At 37.1% G+C, this 14,180-nt stretch overlaps 2 protein-coding genes across 7 annotated transcripts; one reads left to right on the top strand and one right to left on the bottom strand.

The window, feature by feature from the left end:
* Nucleotides 1-1,349: 1,349 nt before the first annotated feature.
* On the bottom strand, nt 1,350-7,587 carry LOC135222983 (dolichol-phosphate mannosyltransferase subunit 3-like). 2 transcript variants are annotated; one of them, XM_064261483.1, is made up of 4 exons: nt 7,465-7,587; nt 4,058-4,090; nt 2,905-2,981; nt 1,350-1,785 (listed from the first exon to the last, which is right to left on the bottom strand). In XM_064261483.1, the coding sequence occupies exons 3-4, from the start codon at nt 2,977-2,979 to the stop codon at nt 1,579-1,581; spliced, it is 282 nt and encodes a 93-aa protein (XP_064117553.1). In that variant the 5' UTR covers nt 2,980-2,981; nt 4,058-4,090; nt 7,465-7,587; the 3' UTR covers nt 1,350-1,578. The 2 variants fall into 2 exon arrangements, with proteins under 2 accessions (XP_064117553.1, XP_064117554.1); XM_064261484.1 differs by lacking the exon at nt 4,058-4,090 and having other exon boundaries at nt 7,479-7,522.
* Nucleotides 7,588-8,373: 786 nt separating this feature from the next.
* On the top strand, nt 8,374-12,814 carry LOC135222981 (mediator of RNA polymerase II transcription subunit 18-like). Of its 5 annotated transcripts, none has more exons than XM_064261478.1 (3): nt 8,374-8,591; nt 10,115-10,250; nt 12,044-12,814. In XM_064261478.1, exons 2-3 carry the CDS (start codon nt 10,248-10,250, stop codon nt 12,740-12,742), a joined length of 702 nt encoding a protein of 233 aa, XP_064117548.1. In that variant the 5' UTR covers nt 8,374-8,591; nt 10,115-10,247; the 3' UTR covers nt 12,743-12,814. The 5 variants fall into 5 exon arrangements, with proteins under 5 accessions (XP_064117548.1, XP_064117549.1, XP_064117550.1 ...); XM_064261479.1 differs by having other exon boundaries at nt 10,107-10,250; XM_064261480.1 differs by having other exon boundaries at nt 8,374-8,633.
* The last annotated feature ends 1,366 nt before the right edge of the window (nt 12,815-14,180 follow it).

Raw genomic sequence — 14,180 nt, 5'->3', positions numbered from 1 at the left:
ACCTTGCAATCCCCACTGGCGTTCGAACAAAGTGCGAGCGTAAGCCAGTCTTTCATAGGCTTATGCCCGGGTAGCTTCTTCTCTTCCTGTGTGATGTACGTCCGACGAGGCATTTTTTTCCAAAAAAGGCCAGTCTCATCACAGTTGAAGACTTGCTGAGAACTGTAGCCTTTGTTGAGCCATCTCGTCGAACGTCTTAATAAAGGCTTTGGCCGCTTTTGTGTCCGAGCTGGCCGCCTCCCCATGCCGCACCACCGAATGGATGCCAGTCCGTTTACAGAATTTTTCGAACCACGCACGAGATGCCTTGAACTCTGGGGTTGGCGTCGATGTCCCTTCTCCTCCGTCTTCTTCGGCCTGGGCAATCAAATTGACGAAAATAGTGCTGGCCTTGTGGCAGATTGCCGTCTCCATTATCGTATCGCCAGCGATTTCTTTGTCTTTTATCCATTTCATTGTGCATGTGGCTCCTCTTGCTGGACAAAATAGTCACGCCCTTGGAAGGTGTAGCTGCTTTGATGACATCCTTCTGCTTAAGGATGGTGCCTATTGTCGATGGATTTTGGCCATATTCCTTGGCGATCACACTCTCGCATACCAGCTCAATACTTTTTAATTATCTCCATCTTCGTCTCCAAAGAAAGCATCCTCTTCTTTCCGTGAACTTCAACTTTTTTGGGATCCATGACTACGTATATACTGTACGTAATTATGTTATATAGTATACGTATGTAGTAAAGTTCTCACACAACACGATACTGTATACTACAACGAAATCACTAACGAATTTACGTTAATAAACGAAATCATATAGAACAAACAAATTCCGCGTGCTTACGATACCGATGATGCCGCGAAGTGGCCGAAGAAGCACGCCGCTTCGTAGATGCACGATGGGAGAGATGCTGTCCAATAGGAGAGAAGGATCTTATGGCGGTGACTAGCATCAGGAACCAATGGGAGAGCGGGAGGATGGTGGCGAGTCTACTCAGTTGGCGGCGCGCTAGTTTTAAAATTGTTATCGGTGGTCCGGGTGAAACTCGGACTTTACAGCAACAACCTTTCGTATCTTGAACAATTTTTGTACGTAGAGCCACAAAAATCTTCGCATTTGCTTTTGTATCTCAAGTTTTTCGTAAGTTGAGCCTTTCGTATCTCGAGGTACCACTGTATACGAGTACTTAAGTGGAATGGTTATAATACTAGTTCTTCCTCACTTTGAGTGATTAGGTCTAAAGAAAAGTAATTTACCTAAACCCAAAATCTTTACCTTTTGATACTTTTGGCAATTATCCAAAAGTTTTAATTACTTGAAGAGTAGTAAAGAAGGGTATGAGAAAATACTACAGTTACAAAAACTATTTTACTACAGTTACAAAAACTATTTTATTACTATTTCTTTAATTATAAAATGTCAAGTACAAAAATGGAGTTTTAACAGCAATTTTACATTACACAAGCACAGTTAGTACATCTCTAAAATAAATATATATAAAAAAGGCTATAACCTATTCACTACTTAACAGGACAAAAGTTACAAAGATGGAACGTTACATCAAACTTGATAAGCAGATGAAGTCAGTCTACTTTTAATCCTTTCTTGGCAAGATCTAATTTTGCTTCCTTTATCTGGCTTTGAAGTTCTTCAGCTGCTTCATTACAGTCATTGAAGTTGTACACTCTGTATGCAATGATGGCTACAGATACAATGCCAAATATAGCAACTAACACCACAGGGAACAGGAGAATTCCAAGATAATATTTGTCAGTGAATTCATTTTGTACCTGAAAGTTAAATTTGAGATTAAAACCAAAACTTGAGCTGGAGAAAAATTTAATTTACATTAAACAGAGACATAAAATTGCAGCTGTACTCTACTCCAAATACAAAATAAGACCCAAAATTATGTACTACTAATGAATGTCATGGTTAAACCTGAATCTGATAATACAATATGAATTACTGTACTGTAAGATTCATATAAAAGGCTACAAACCTTCTCGTATAAAAAGCTAACGAACTTTCTTATATAAAAAAAACTGACAAACATATAACATTAAATTTTTTTTAATAATTTACAGACTACTTAGTTTAATCTAGTACTTCGGGGTGCATGGTATAGTCTTGGGGAAATGTGAATGAAAAAGATTATTAGAATTCTGAAGAATTTGATAAAGCTTATACAATATGCTAATTGAATGATGGTCCTAGTGATTAATACTAAGCCCTGGAAGGCATCAGATGCTGAAAATCAAACTGGTGAACAATATTCAGCACGTGGCAGAATAAAAAAACAAAAACATTCTCAGAATATACAGATCTACAGGATTCTTAAAATACTCTCTCAATACACCAACTTTTTGTGATTCTGAAGAAGAAATGGACTAGACAGGTTTCTCAAAAGAGAATTCAAATGTGTTCTAAGTGGTTAATTTAGGTAAATGAGTCATCAGAAATGACAGGACTACATTCAGAAGATGCCATTGAAACAAAGTAACATCTTCAATATATGCCACCAGTTTAGAGGAACACATAAGATGAATATACCGCTCATCAAAAAAATACTCTTAAGCATGTCAAGTAACTAAGACAAACACATGGCAATACCCTGAAAGCTTGCCTTTATGGGTTGTACAATAAATAGGGGGCAATTATGTTTTCCATTCCTATAAATTATGTATTTCTGATTTCCTTTACTTTCCAAATGTTCAAAATGCCGACACATCAGTTTTGCAAGGGTGTAAAAATATATAAAAAACATTATTCAATGGACCTTTTGGATATTTGTAAAAATAAACAGGTCTTAAACAGCACAAATAATGAATAACTTTTGTTAACTGGTGTGAAACCTTGTATCAAAATATTTATATATACTAGTTACTAAAAAACCGTAGAGAGCTTACAATTCTAAAAACAGCTGCTGCCCATGGTCCCAGGATCAAGAAAGCTCCAGTCAACCACTGTGTTAACTTGGTCATAGCTGAAAAGTAATCAGAGAAGACATTATGGTAATTTAAGTAAATAAAAGGTGACAATTCTTTACTTGCCTGTAAAATGTTACTTTTTGTTGGTTGGTTGAAATAAAGTCTGCCATGCACCCTACCCCTGTGTCCTAAGTGTGGTAAAATGCGAAGTGGGGTAAAAGGATTAGTGGATCGTAGCAAACCTAGTTTTTTAGCCGAGATAAAAATGAAAACTAGTAAAAGAATGCATCCTAGCCTACACATCCTACAGAAAAGCTCTGCAAGAACATAGTTTAACAGAACAATATTTAAAAAGGTTTATATAAAACTGGTATGGGAGAGAGTTTGAGAAATATTCAGAAATAATTTGAGAAACTTACCATCTTTTGTTTAAGCTCTTACACTCATTGCCAAGGGGCTGGTGCTAAACATAGCAGCCAGCAGAGCTTTTCTGTAGAACTCATTTAACCCCACACAGAGGAATAACCTAAATGACTGAGAAGGATCATATCCTCCTGGCCTAACCTAATCTAGGATCTTATTAATCATGGTGAAAGACTGGTAAATTGAGACTTGAATTTTGGCCTTACTTTCCCTGACATACTAACCCACTGGTAGTGTGCTGTCAACTAGCCCTACCTACATAGGTAGGGCTAGTTGAATCTTCATCAACTCCCCTACCCCCAACATAACTGATCCTACCCTGGTGTCCTACTCTGGGGGTGGGGGGCGGGTTGTAGTAATATGTTACTAATGAAATGAGACCATTTACCTATAATAAAAATTAGTCAATAGGCTATTGCATAAATACTAAAAAAAATATATATATATTGAATGATATTAGCTAGCTACTGGTAATACCTACCTACAGTCTGGCTAACCCACGGGTATACTAGGTACCTAGCAAGGTAGTACCAAGGTACCTACCTAACTAGGTATCACCTAGTAACGTCAAAACACCTTAGCTTGCCTACGCAGGCTACGTACTACTATTATAGCAAGGTAATTTATTTTTTGAAGAAAACTACCGCTTAAATTATTCACAGGAACAGATGCTATACGTTTAATATCGTATATGATAGTTGACAATTACCTAAGGCAAATTACTTGCAGTCCTATGAAATAGGGTAAAACATCAAAGCAGGCCACGCAGGCCAGCTACCATCAGTGCAAGCCACCCTCCGAAAAAGTACATTATAACGCGTCCTGACACCCGAGATGGGCATCAGTCGCGACTTGTTGTTGGTGAGAAACGGAGCTAAAGACCTCTACTCTCCTTTCGAAGTAAGTATTTTCCCCTAAAAGTTTAGAAATTATGGCCAAATTTTAAGATTTAAACAGATTTAAACAGAGGTACTGAAAATGGCGCCCACGGCAGTGAAATCTCACCAAAACGCTTTAGAAATTTTTACTTACAACTAAAAATGTTTCGAAGATTGACGCCATCTCGATGTTTACGGAGTAGCTTGTGTCAAATAAACTAACCATTTCCTGTGATAAATCCGCCACACCACTTGTACCCACAGACGCTGGAGCATTTTATCACAACAATCGAAACACGATTTCTCATCAACAACAAGCCAGGCGTAAACAGCTGTTGGGGTAGAAGATGACGAGAAGCGTGCTCTTGGCTAATTTTTAAATAAGTGGTAAAACATCAATATTTTACATATTTATGATGATTAATTTGAAAATATTCGTTATTGAAAAAGTAACTCGACTCTGACTCAAATTTAAGTAATTATTTTTCTGAATTAGAACGTTCTTTCAAGTTCTGTATTATGACGTCACGACATCTTTGACTTTCGTACCTATTGTAAATAATTGCTATACTCAACTGTCATTGCAGAACAGTTTACCAGTTATTCATGCAGATTGTTATCAGCTATACATGTAATTGTTATAATTCGTAATGCGTATAATATATCTTTATTATTTACTTTTTGGATATATGAAGATGTTTTTACTGCTGGATTATCGCCGTAGTGTGACGCAATCGTTTTCGGTCCATTGGGCCTCTTGTCTGTTTTTCGCACCATAAGAAATTATGGGCCGAATTTGCAATGACCAGAAAGTCTTTAAAAGAGGAAAGTTAGCATTGAGGGGCATATGTTTTGACTGAGAAAAAATAAAAATTTATTCAATAGCTAGCTTGTAAAAAAAATACTTGGTTATAAAAAACGTGATTGACAACTAAGCAGCATGTCTACTATGGGTTTCAGAGACAGTGCAAGCAGGTTTTTGGGCAATACCTATTTCTGTAACGAACACTCTTAACAGAACGAGATTTTGCTATAGTGCATTACACCCAGTGCCGTAATTTATAAGGGTATTCGTGAATCACTAATCGTAAAGAATAACGACACTTGTCCTTGTACCAAGAGACAAAAACTCCATTAGCAGAAATGGATACGAACACGCGTATAAAGCTCCACCTACCCTCTCCCCAACCACACTCCCTTTTCTTCTTCGTTCCTCCGCCTTCCTTTCTCTCTCTCTCTCTCTCTCTCTCTCTGTTGCCATTCGGTATGTGTTGACCCTCCAAACTGGGTATAAGACTACACACAAAACGTTGAAATTGGTGAAATTAGGCTATGTATTGGAAGTATATACATAAATATTAAAGCAATTTTATCATTATTGCATTACTATGACAACTAGAATTCATGGAAACAGTTTATAACCTGTTAAGCGTCACCCACGTAATAATACGTTTACCGCGATCTACTCGGTAGCGCCTTCAACGGGATATTACGTTCAAGACTTTAACTGTGCTTGTCAAGTCGTCAGCCCCGTAATAATACGTTTACTCGCATAGAAAGTGTAGGAACATCATTTGGTAACACTCTCAGCACATGGGAAACTTATTTCCAGCCTGGCAACTCTTTCCTGGTGGTCGCTTATGCTAGAAAACTGCCTGTCCCTGTTGGTTTTCTTTCAATACGCTTCGGGCGTTTATCGAGACAAATTGGATTTCGCGTCTTTCACAATGAATGTCCCAAAGAGGAGGCATATTTCTTTAGGTGAGATCAATCAAATACTAGATGAGGAGTGTGGTATTGATAACCATATTTGATGATGAGAGCTCTAGTTTCTGAATCCTCCAGTGATGATACAAACTTTTCTTCCAATTGCGGGAGTGAAGATGGACTTTTCTTTGCCGAGTGACTGGACTCCGAGAGAGAGAGAGAGAGAGAGAGAGAAGGAGAGAGAGAGGGAGGAGAGGGGGGGATGAGAGAGAGAGAGAGACGAGAGAGAGAGAGAGATTTTGAGAGAGAGAGCAATTTTCAACAGTTAATTACAGTATGAATAACAAGCATAAAAATCAATATTAACTTGAAAAACTATCATCAGTGCTATGATCCCTGATTACAAAAAAAGCGTGACGGTACGTTATCAGCGAGCTCATCAGGGGCGGACGCTTAACAGGATAATGGAACGGTGTATGTGTGAAGCCTCCACTAATGTGGCAACGATGATTTTGCCATTCTTAGCATGCAACATTAAAGGTTACATTTATTTCTGGCATACGATTATTTAAGAAATTCAAAATACTAATAAAGACTGAAATCAATGAAAAGTGCTAGCAAAAACAAAAAAGCAAAAAAAAAAAAAACGTAGTCGTTCCTCTATGCACTTTTCCGTATTCGTTCCTCTATGGTTTTCGGCAGCCAGATGTACGAAAACGTTAGAAACATTTGATTTTATCTACGTTAGAAATATCTGTAATTTTTCGGGGTAATTTGGTTGCAAAAAAGGATAATATACATGAATTAAATCAAAATTTTTAAATAACAATGTAAATTTAAACTAAATAACGAGTAAAGTAAACAGTTTAGGGAATAAAACTTTGCAGTTTCGTCGTCTGTCGTCGTCTGCTGTTTGTAATTGTGTTTATGGCGCGCGCGCTTAGAAACCAGGAACAGCAACGGGTTTAAAGTGCAATGTGGAGTGAACTGAGACCAAAATGTGTATAATAACAATCAAATAAGCACTGTGGAGTTTCAGTTGTGATGGCAGTAAGGATAAAAACCGCCGATTACAAGGTAAGAATGAATTCAGTTCCAACCATAACCCCGGGAATAACAAGTTTCATACTTTCACTAATATAGGCAACAAAAATGTTGTTTTATTGTGCTGATTACAACTGCAATCTTGAGTAAGATCAATAAACGTTACATACATACGCTAACATTGTTCAAATGAGTGCTGGGAAGGCTGGGGAAAGATGGTGTCCGTCACTGATGAGAACCGTCCATGAAAAACGTAGCCGCCATATTGGATTTCAAAACTGCCTTGAAAACATATTTTACGAAGAGCTCACATGCTTATTTTAGTTCGTATGGGGCTTTCATATATCACAATATGTTGACGAAACTTCAGTCTTTTAAGTGGTATGCTTAGAGTTGCAATTGTATTCATGTTTCACCAATTAAATATCGAGTGAATAAGACCCGTCTACCGTGATGAGGGTTGGCCTGTACTGATGTTTCCCCCTAGTAAATACAGGTCACCTGTCACTCGAGACTTGACGCTTCTTCTTCTTGAATTTTATGAGAGACACGTCACACGTACAGAGGGCATCTTGTTTTCCTTTGGCTGCCAGTTTCCTTGTTTCTTATTTGACTGTTGGTTTTTTTTATATTCTACACTATTACTTTTCTTATTGTAACTAAAAGTCTTATATTTTTTGTGAGTAGTGGTCAAAGGCTTATTTTTTTTTTCCGGTGGTGTAATTTTTGACGTCTCTAACACGACTTTTATTTTTCCATTTCTAATTTGGCTTCGTTATTTTTGGAGATTATTATTAAATATATATTCTTCACAGTTTAACTACAAAGTTTGCACTTTGGAATTAATGGTAAATATCTAATTATTTCCCTGGTTTTTTCATCTTTGGCGTGATTCGTACACTACTGGGGCAGTAAACGGAAAGTTGGATTAGGTCCTCATAGGGCTTCTTTTATTCTAATTCTTACTGAATAATTTCTTGACAAAACAAAGGATGCTGTCAGTTGTCTATTCTTTATTGCAATACCAATAATTGGGGTAATTCACATATTTTAATTTGAAGAAACGGCTGTTTGAGGACTAATATACCGTTTTCAGTCTCTGAATAATTTTATAAACTACAAATTGGAAGGTTACCGGGTACGTTATCATTGGATTTCTCCCACAAAAAGTTAATTTCAACTACTCAATCTCTCATGAGATACGTAAGTCAGAGAAAGTTTAAGCATTATTGTAGCATTTGAGAGAGAATGAGCCATTTCTTGCTGAGGCTGTAGTACTACGCAGTATTCGTTGAAAACAGTCTTTAATTTTGTTATTAAACTCCTTTAAATGTGTGTCTGATGGTTTCATAGCGCTATTATTCTTATATTCCTGGCTGAGTGGGAATAAATCAGAAGCCATATGAAGTTAACGTACTAACAAAGATGGCGTAGGCAGTGGCCTGTAGATGTTCTATTTCACCAAATCCACATCATAGAGATCAGTGTTAGTCAGACTCCAAAACAAACAAATCCGTGTCATTAAAAAACCTATTTTGAATTTCGCCACTGGAATTTGACTTGGGGAATCCTAATTATCCTACGTAACTTGCTTCTTGAGACCTGCTGCTGCTGGTAAGGTCAAAGAATAAGGATTTCAACTGTTTTGACATTTGGGTAGGTAGCCTTTAGTGGGTATAGTATTGTTCCAGGGGGGCCAAACCCCCCCACCAGCCAGGTCAGAACACACCATTGTAAGAGAGGTTAGGAGGTCATTTTCTGTTTAGTTCAGGGCACTGTTGCTGAAGGTATTATAGTAGGTTACACTTGGGGTGCCCTTTGTTGTGCCCCCCCCCCCCCCCCCCCCCCCCCCCCCCCCCCCGGGCCAGGTCAAGGCACGGCATCTAGTACTAGGCTAAGTCAGGTTAGGAAGGTAAGGTATAGCTAGTACTAGTTAAGACAGGGTACAGCATTCTAGATAGTAATTACTAGGATTCGGATAGAATGCAGAATAGGGTAAATGACTGAGTGGCGATGTAGCGGCCACCGATTCCAGAATGCGGGCACCCTCCTTAAAAAGTACTTGAATTCGCTGCCATGAGTAGCTACTACCTCTCTGTCAAGAGTTGTGGCCCATCCTAGCAGCACACCGAGACCTCTACGTTCCTATCGAAATAAGTGTTTTCTCATAAATAGCGAAAATACTACTAACTACTACCTAGCTAATGGCATAGGTAATTCAAGCACTAACTATTTTGGGAAATGGCCGTGTTCCAAGAGAGGTGGCCGCTATGTGTCACCATTCGGTCATTTACCCTACTTGAGCGCATTCATTAGTGGAGGTACTTCCAGGTTGATGAAAGAGTAGTACCTAGTAATGTATCATCATGATTTTACATATTAAAGATATAATTTCTTATGACCTCTAATGGTTTACCTGCATCTTACACACATATCAACCTTTGTTAGTCCTAACGAAAGCTAGGGCACAGCATTTTCTTAATTGATCAGTGGGGCTTTGCCCCCCTAATTTTTCGTAAACTATTATGACTAGGGCTACCATAAAAATTTTGTATTACTGTGCAGTTAGGCTGCTAGTATATTAGCCTAGCATGAAAATGGCCAATATTTAGATAAACATTATATCTAGGATAACCAAGCTGAGAACATGGAGAGCACTATGTAGTATTTTTACTTCATGGTGCTAAACTTGCAAATACAAAGTTGGATTTGTCAAAAAGAAAAAAATTCCTTGTCCTTTCTCACAAGATTGAATAGGTGATATTAAACTTAAGGTATGGTACTGTACTTACGGTATGTCTTTTACTTCTGATTGTGGGTATGGTAGTTTAGGTTATGTTAGGTTATATCAATATTATTACCATTAACATCATGGGGCAGCACCTTCCAAATTACAGTAAAGCACATCATTTTCTGCCGTTTATGTATTTGAAATAATTCAAAATGTTGCATAGTACTAATATGTATTTTACACTCTTTGTTTCTTTATGTATTTAAACACTTGTATTATGATTAAAAGTACAAAATATTGTAGAAAATTTTAATTTTTATGGTATTAGCTGAAATAATTGAGAGTTTATAGTTAAATGTACATACTTTCAAGCAAATTGTTCTATCTTCCCACCTTAGGTTCATAGCCCACGGAGATTTAATTTGATAGATCTGTGCTGAGTCCGTTTATGGTGGCCAGGCGGCTTCACACCTTTTACCAATCCGGGAAATTCTTCATTTAAAATTGCTACGCCAGTCTCACCACAGGTGGCCACTTCAATGGTGAGTACATAAATACAAAAGATAGTCCTATATTTTTGAGATTATCACTTATAATCCCATTTACAGGTTATGTGCCTTTTGCTTACGGTGCATTTTGTTTGTTGTTTGTGAGTGGCATGTTATTGATCTGATTAATTAGTGTTGTGTTTATTACGTAATTCTTTAGTGTATTTGCTGTGTTTATTTGATTGCTGTGTCGCACTGCATTTGTCAAGATTACCCTGGAGAGTTGTACCAGACTTTTCCTGTCTGCCTTGGATGAGGTCCCTTTTTCCAGTATGTATGTATTAGCTGCCAGTGCCATGTTTGTTATCCCAGTTTGAACACAGAGACAGGTTATGATTATTTGGGTGTTGTCAAGAGAAGTATAATGTACAAAATGGGATAATGCAGGAGTGTTGTAGCATGAGAGTGCTTTACGAATCTGTAGTCCAGTCTTCAGATTGGCAGTGTAGTCTTCCTCCTCCTTGATTACTCCAAAGGAACTTTTGTCTTTGGATAATCATCTAAATGCAGTCCAAAGAAGCCACCAGACTCAGCCAACTAGCCCTTCCATTGACTGAATGTCTTGCTTATTTGCCTGTATTTGATTTGTCTACAGTGTTTACTTCTGCTCTGCCTACTAATCATTACCTTATTTCATTTTGCTATGGGTGCTTCAGGTGGTAATGTTTTCATAGTGATTTACAGTGCTTCCAGTATTTTACAGCTCTTTGTTAGTTATATCACTTAGGAACAACTTGACTTGGAAGCTTACTTTAATTGTAAAGATAGTCTAGTCTTTGAGTACTTACGTCCTTTCTGCTATGGGCGTAATTTTAGTAATTTAAACTTTGGAATTTTATTTACTAGTTTTTTTGTAGTTTTATAAGATATATATTGATTTGTCTGTACTTATGTTGTTCTATCAGCTGAAAATTTGCTTTAAGTCATCTGCTTTCAAGTTTCTTTTTTGTTAATTCAAAGGAATGTCAGTTCTTTGCTTTGTCCACATTTAGTTTCCTTTTACTGTTTTATAACCATATAACATGTTTTGAAATCTTTGGATTTTGCTATAGCTGATAAATTATTCAATTTGATTTTATGGTTTTATTTGTTGTTAATTGTCGTGTCATATATGTCATATATGTATTTAGTTTTATTCCTTTCTTCTTTGCTCTTCTTAACTTTTTAACACAGGCATACAATTCTGTGGAAGCTTGCTAGGTATATGCATGTCCTTTCAGTATACAGTAAGCCATAAAAATGTACACTCATAATGAATAATTGCAATAGGTTTTATTCAAGAAATAGTTTAGAGTTTTCTTATCCCTAAAATAGTGCAGTCTCTTACAATTAATGTATCATTGAGTTTTACCATATATTTATAATCATTTTTATTAATATGTGTACAGTTTACTGAGAGTGTTTGTAAACTCGAAGCCAAGTCATATACTGCATAACCATTTCTTTCTTTAACAAGGGTTGCATTTAGAATTATTATTCAGTAATTTTCCTTTGCAGTTATAGCTATCAGGCAATTGTGAGCACATGTTAATGTAATGATTCTGTCTTGGATATTTTGCTATATCTTTATGCTTATAGTTTGTGTGGTAACCTTTCATGTATTTGAACTAAATTTATAAAAGAAAGTAGTGGACTAAATTTAAGTAAAAAAGTTTTCAGTTTTGTATGTGTAGAAAAAGATGATGCACTTAGGTTTGTTTATTCAGTAGTGCTTTTATTCATGGATATTTTAGGTTATAATATGTAGTGTTGGTATTCATAAGTGAAGCATTTAAATTCTTCAACAGGGATCACATGAAGTATTCTTAACAAAGATGGCGGCAGTTCCTAATGCTGGTGAAACACTTGACTCTGCCCTCAAGAATGCCATAATTCCCGATCAAGAGTTCCTACTACAGGGCTCTGTTCTGGATTCATCACTCAACGTCGTGCTCGATAGACTTCGTGGACTCTGTGACAACGCTGATGTGCCACCAGAAACATTTCGTGATCACGAGGCCGTTTATGTTCTCAAAGATTTCTCTGCTACTCCCTCCCCCGGGCCAGCATCTCAAGGAGTTATGTTGAGGGTTAGACGTGCAACAGACCATCCAGATCTACCTTTCCAGCTGCGATATGTTGGATACCCGGAATTAGGCAATTATCCAGCAGTTCTACGCAATTGTTTGGACGTTCCAGTTTCCAATAATGTTTGTGAATTTTTGCAAGAACTAGGTGCTAAGCCTGACCATGAATTTATTGCTAAAGGTTACATTTTAAAGAAAGGTCGAATAAAAGTGACAGTGTTCAAAATGTATAAAATAGCTGCATCTGGTATGTCCAACATGTCGAAAGACAGTCTAGAGCCAATTTCAATGTCTCACATGGTAGAACTTAGTGTGCTGACAACCAAAACAGACTTGTCTGTGGCTGATGATCTCCGTAACTTGGCAGATCAGCTGAAGCCATTAGTACAGTTGGAGAGAGTTGATTATCGACGCCTGTAAGTCAAGTTTGCTGTGTGAATTCACTGTTTAGTATTTAGGAAGTTTATTTAATGAACATGTCTATAGAAATTCTGATGTAGTTTTCTTTGCCTATAGGTTGTTACATAATTTATAATGTAGTTGATTTTGTATGGAACACTATTTTATACTGTAACAGATAAACTCCATCACAGAATTATATTTGCAGTTTTAACTTCAAAATTTCTTATTCTTCTTCTCTGCTTAATCCTTAGTAATGTGTTTAATGAGCCTTTTCCAGGTGTTTCTATCTTTTCTCTTCCCTTGGTTCATTCCTTGTCTTTCATGTCTTCTCAAATACAGTCTCTCTCTCTCTCTTTCCTCTCCTTGTCTCAGCAGTTCCATTTCCATGAAAAAGAAATGCTAAGTCCATCCTGTGCAAAAGGTTAAATTCACTAGAAATGTAAGAATGGGAGAATTATTTGTATCATTTATAATTAGTATATGTTCTTATGGGACACACCAAAATGGTAGAAACTTACACAAGCAAGTTTCCTCAGAATGGAATGGCCTTGTATTTGGAAAAGAAAAAAACAAAGTAAAAGACCTCAATATAACAGATGTTTGCTAACATAATTGATAATGAGTACAGCAGTTTTTGATGTCAAAAAATTATATAGGTCTGTGTTCCTATAAAGTAAGTAGACACGAATCAAGTAGAGACATAATTAAGGAAGGGAGAATGCACTTACTGTGAGTACATTTTCAGACAAGGGAATTAAAGCCCAAGACTAAAAGGCAAGGTACTGACCCTGAGGCACACGAGGTTGGAGAATACAGGTTTTGTGATCACCATATGTAAGGCAACTAAATGTGCCACCTGGAATGACTCAGGAGTCACAAACAGCAACACACATCCTTCACTCATTATAAAAAGTCTCAAAGAATGCAAAGATAGCAGTAGAGAATGGACTGAATTAAATATGGAGGTGAATCTGTGCAAGTTGAGTGGATGAGTTCTACAATCAATTGTGCAAATGGAGAGGTATATGAAGAAATGTATAATTATGTATACTGTATGTTGTTAACATACCTGAGGTTGTTTTTCGAACAGAATAAAGATATCTGGTTAGTTTTAGAATTAATTGGATGGTATTAAGTCTTACAAAAATGAAGGTAAGACCAACATGGTGCAATTACAAGAATCCAGAAGTTAAAGAAGTTTCATTAGTTTTGAAAGGAAGGAGGGAGTGAGCGTGCTGGCCAAGTACCTTGTGTATAGTAGCTGGCCCCTGGAGGAAGTGCTAACTAGAGGAACTACTAGAAGTCTTGAGATGGAAACGTTGATAGCCAAGAAGTCCAAAAATATATACATCAAGGTAAGTGATGCAATGCGTGGAGGAGGTTGGATATCCTGCTAATAAGCCTTTTGTGTTAGCATATGAAGTAGCTGATGTGTAGTTTTCTGCACTGGTAGTTG

Source organism: Macrobrachium nipponense, chromosome 8 (genome assembly GCF_015104395.2).
Source record: "Macrobrachium nipponense isolate FS-2020 chromosome 8, ASM1510439v2, whole genome shotgun sequence".
In the NCBI taxonomy this organism is placed as follows: Eukaryota; Metazoa; Arthropoda; class Malacostraca; order Decapoda; family Palaemonidae; genus Macrobrachium; species Macrobrachium nipponense.
This window is presented reverse-complemented; position numbering and strand designations above follow the sequence as displayed.

Coding starts and splice junctions, on each gene's coding strand:
- LOC135222983 (XM_064261483.1), bottom strand. CDS start 2,979: ATGACCAAGTTAACACAGTGGTTGACTGGAGCTTTCTTGATCCTGGGA. Junction 1,786..2,904: donor CAGCAGCTGTTTTTAGAATT/GTAAGCTCTCTA, acceptor TTTAACTTTCAG/GTACAAAATGAATTCACTGA.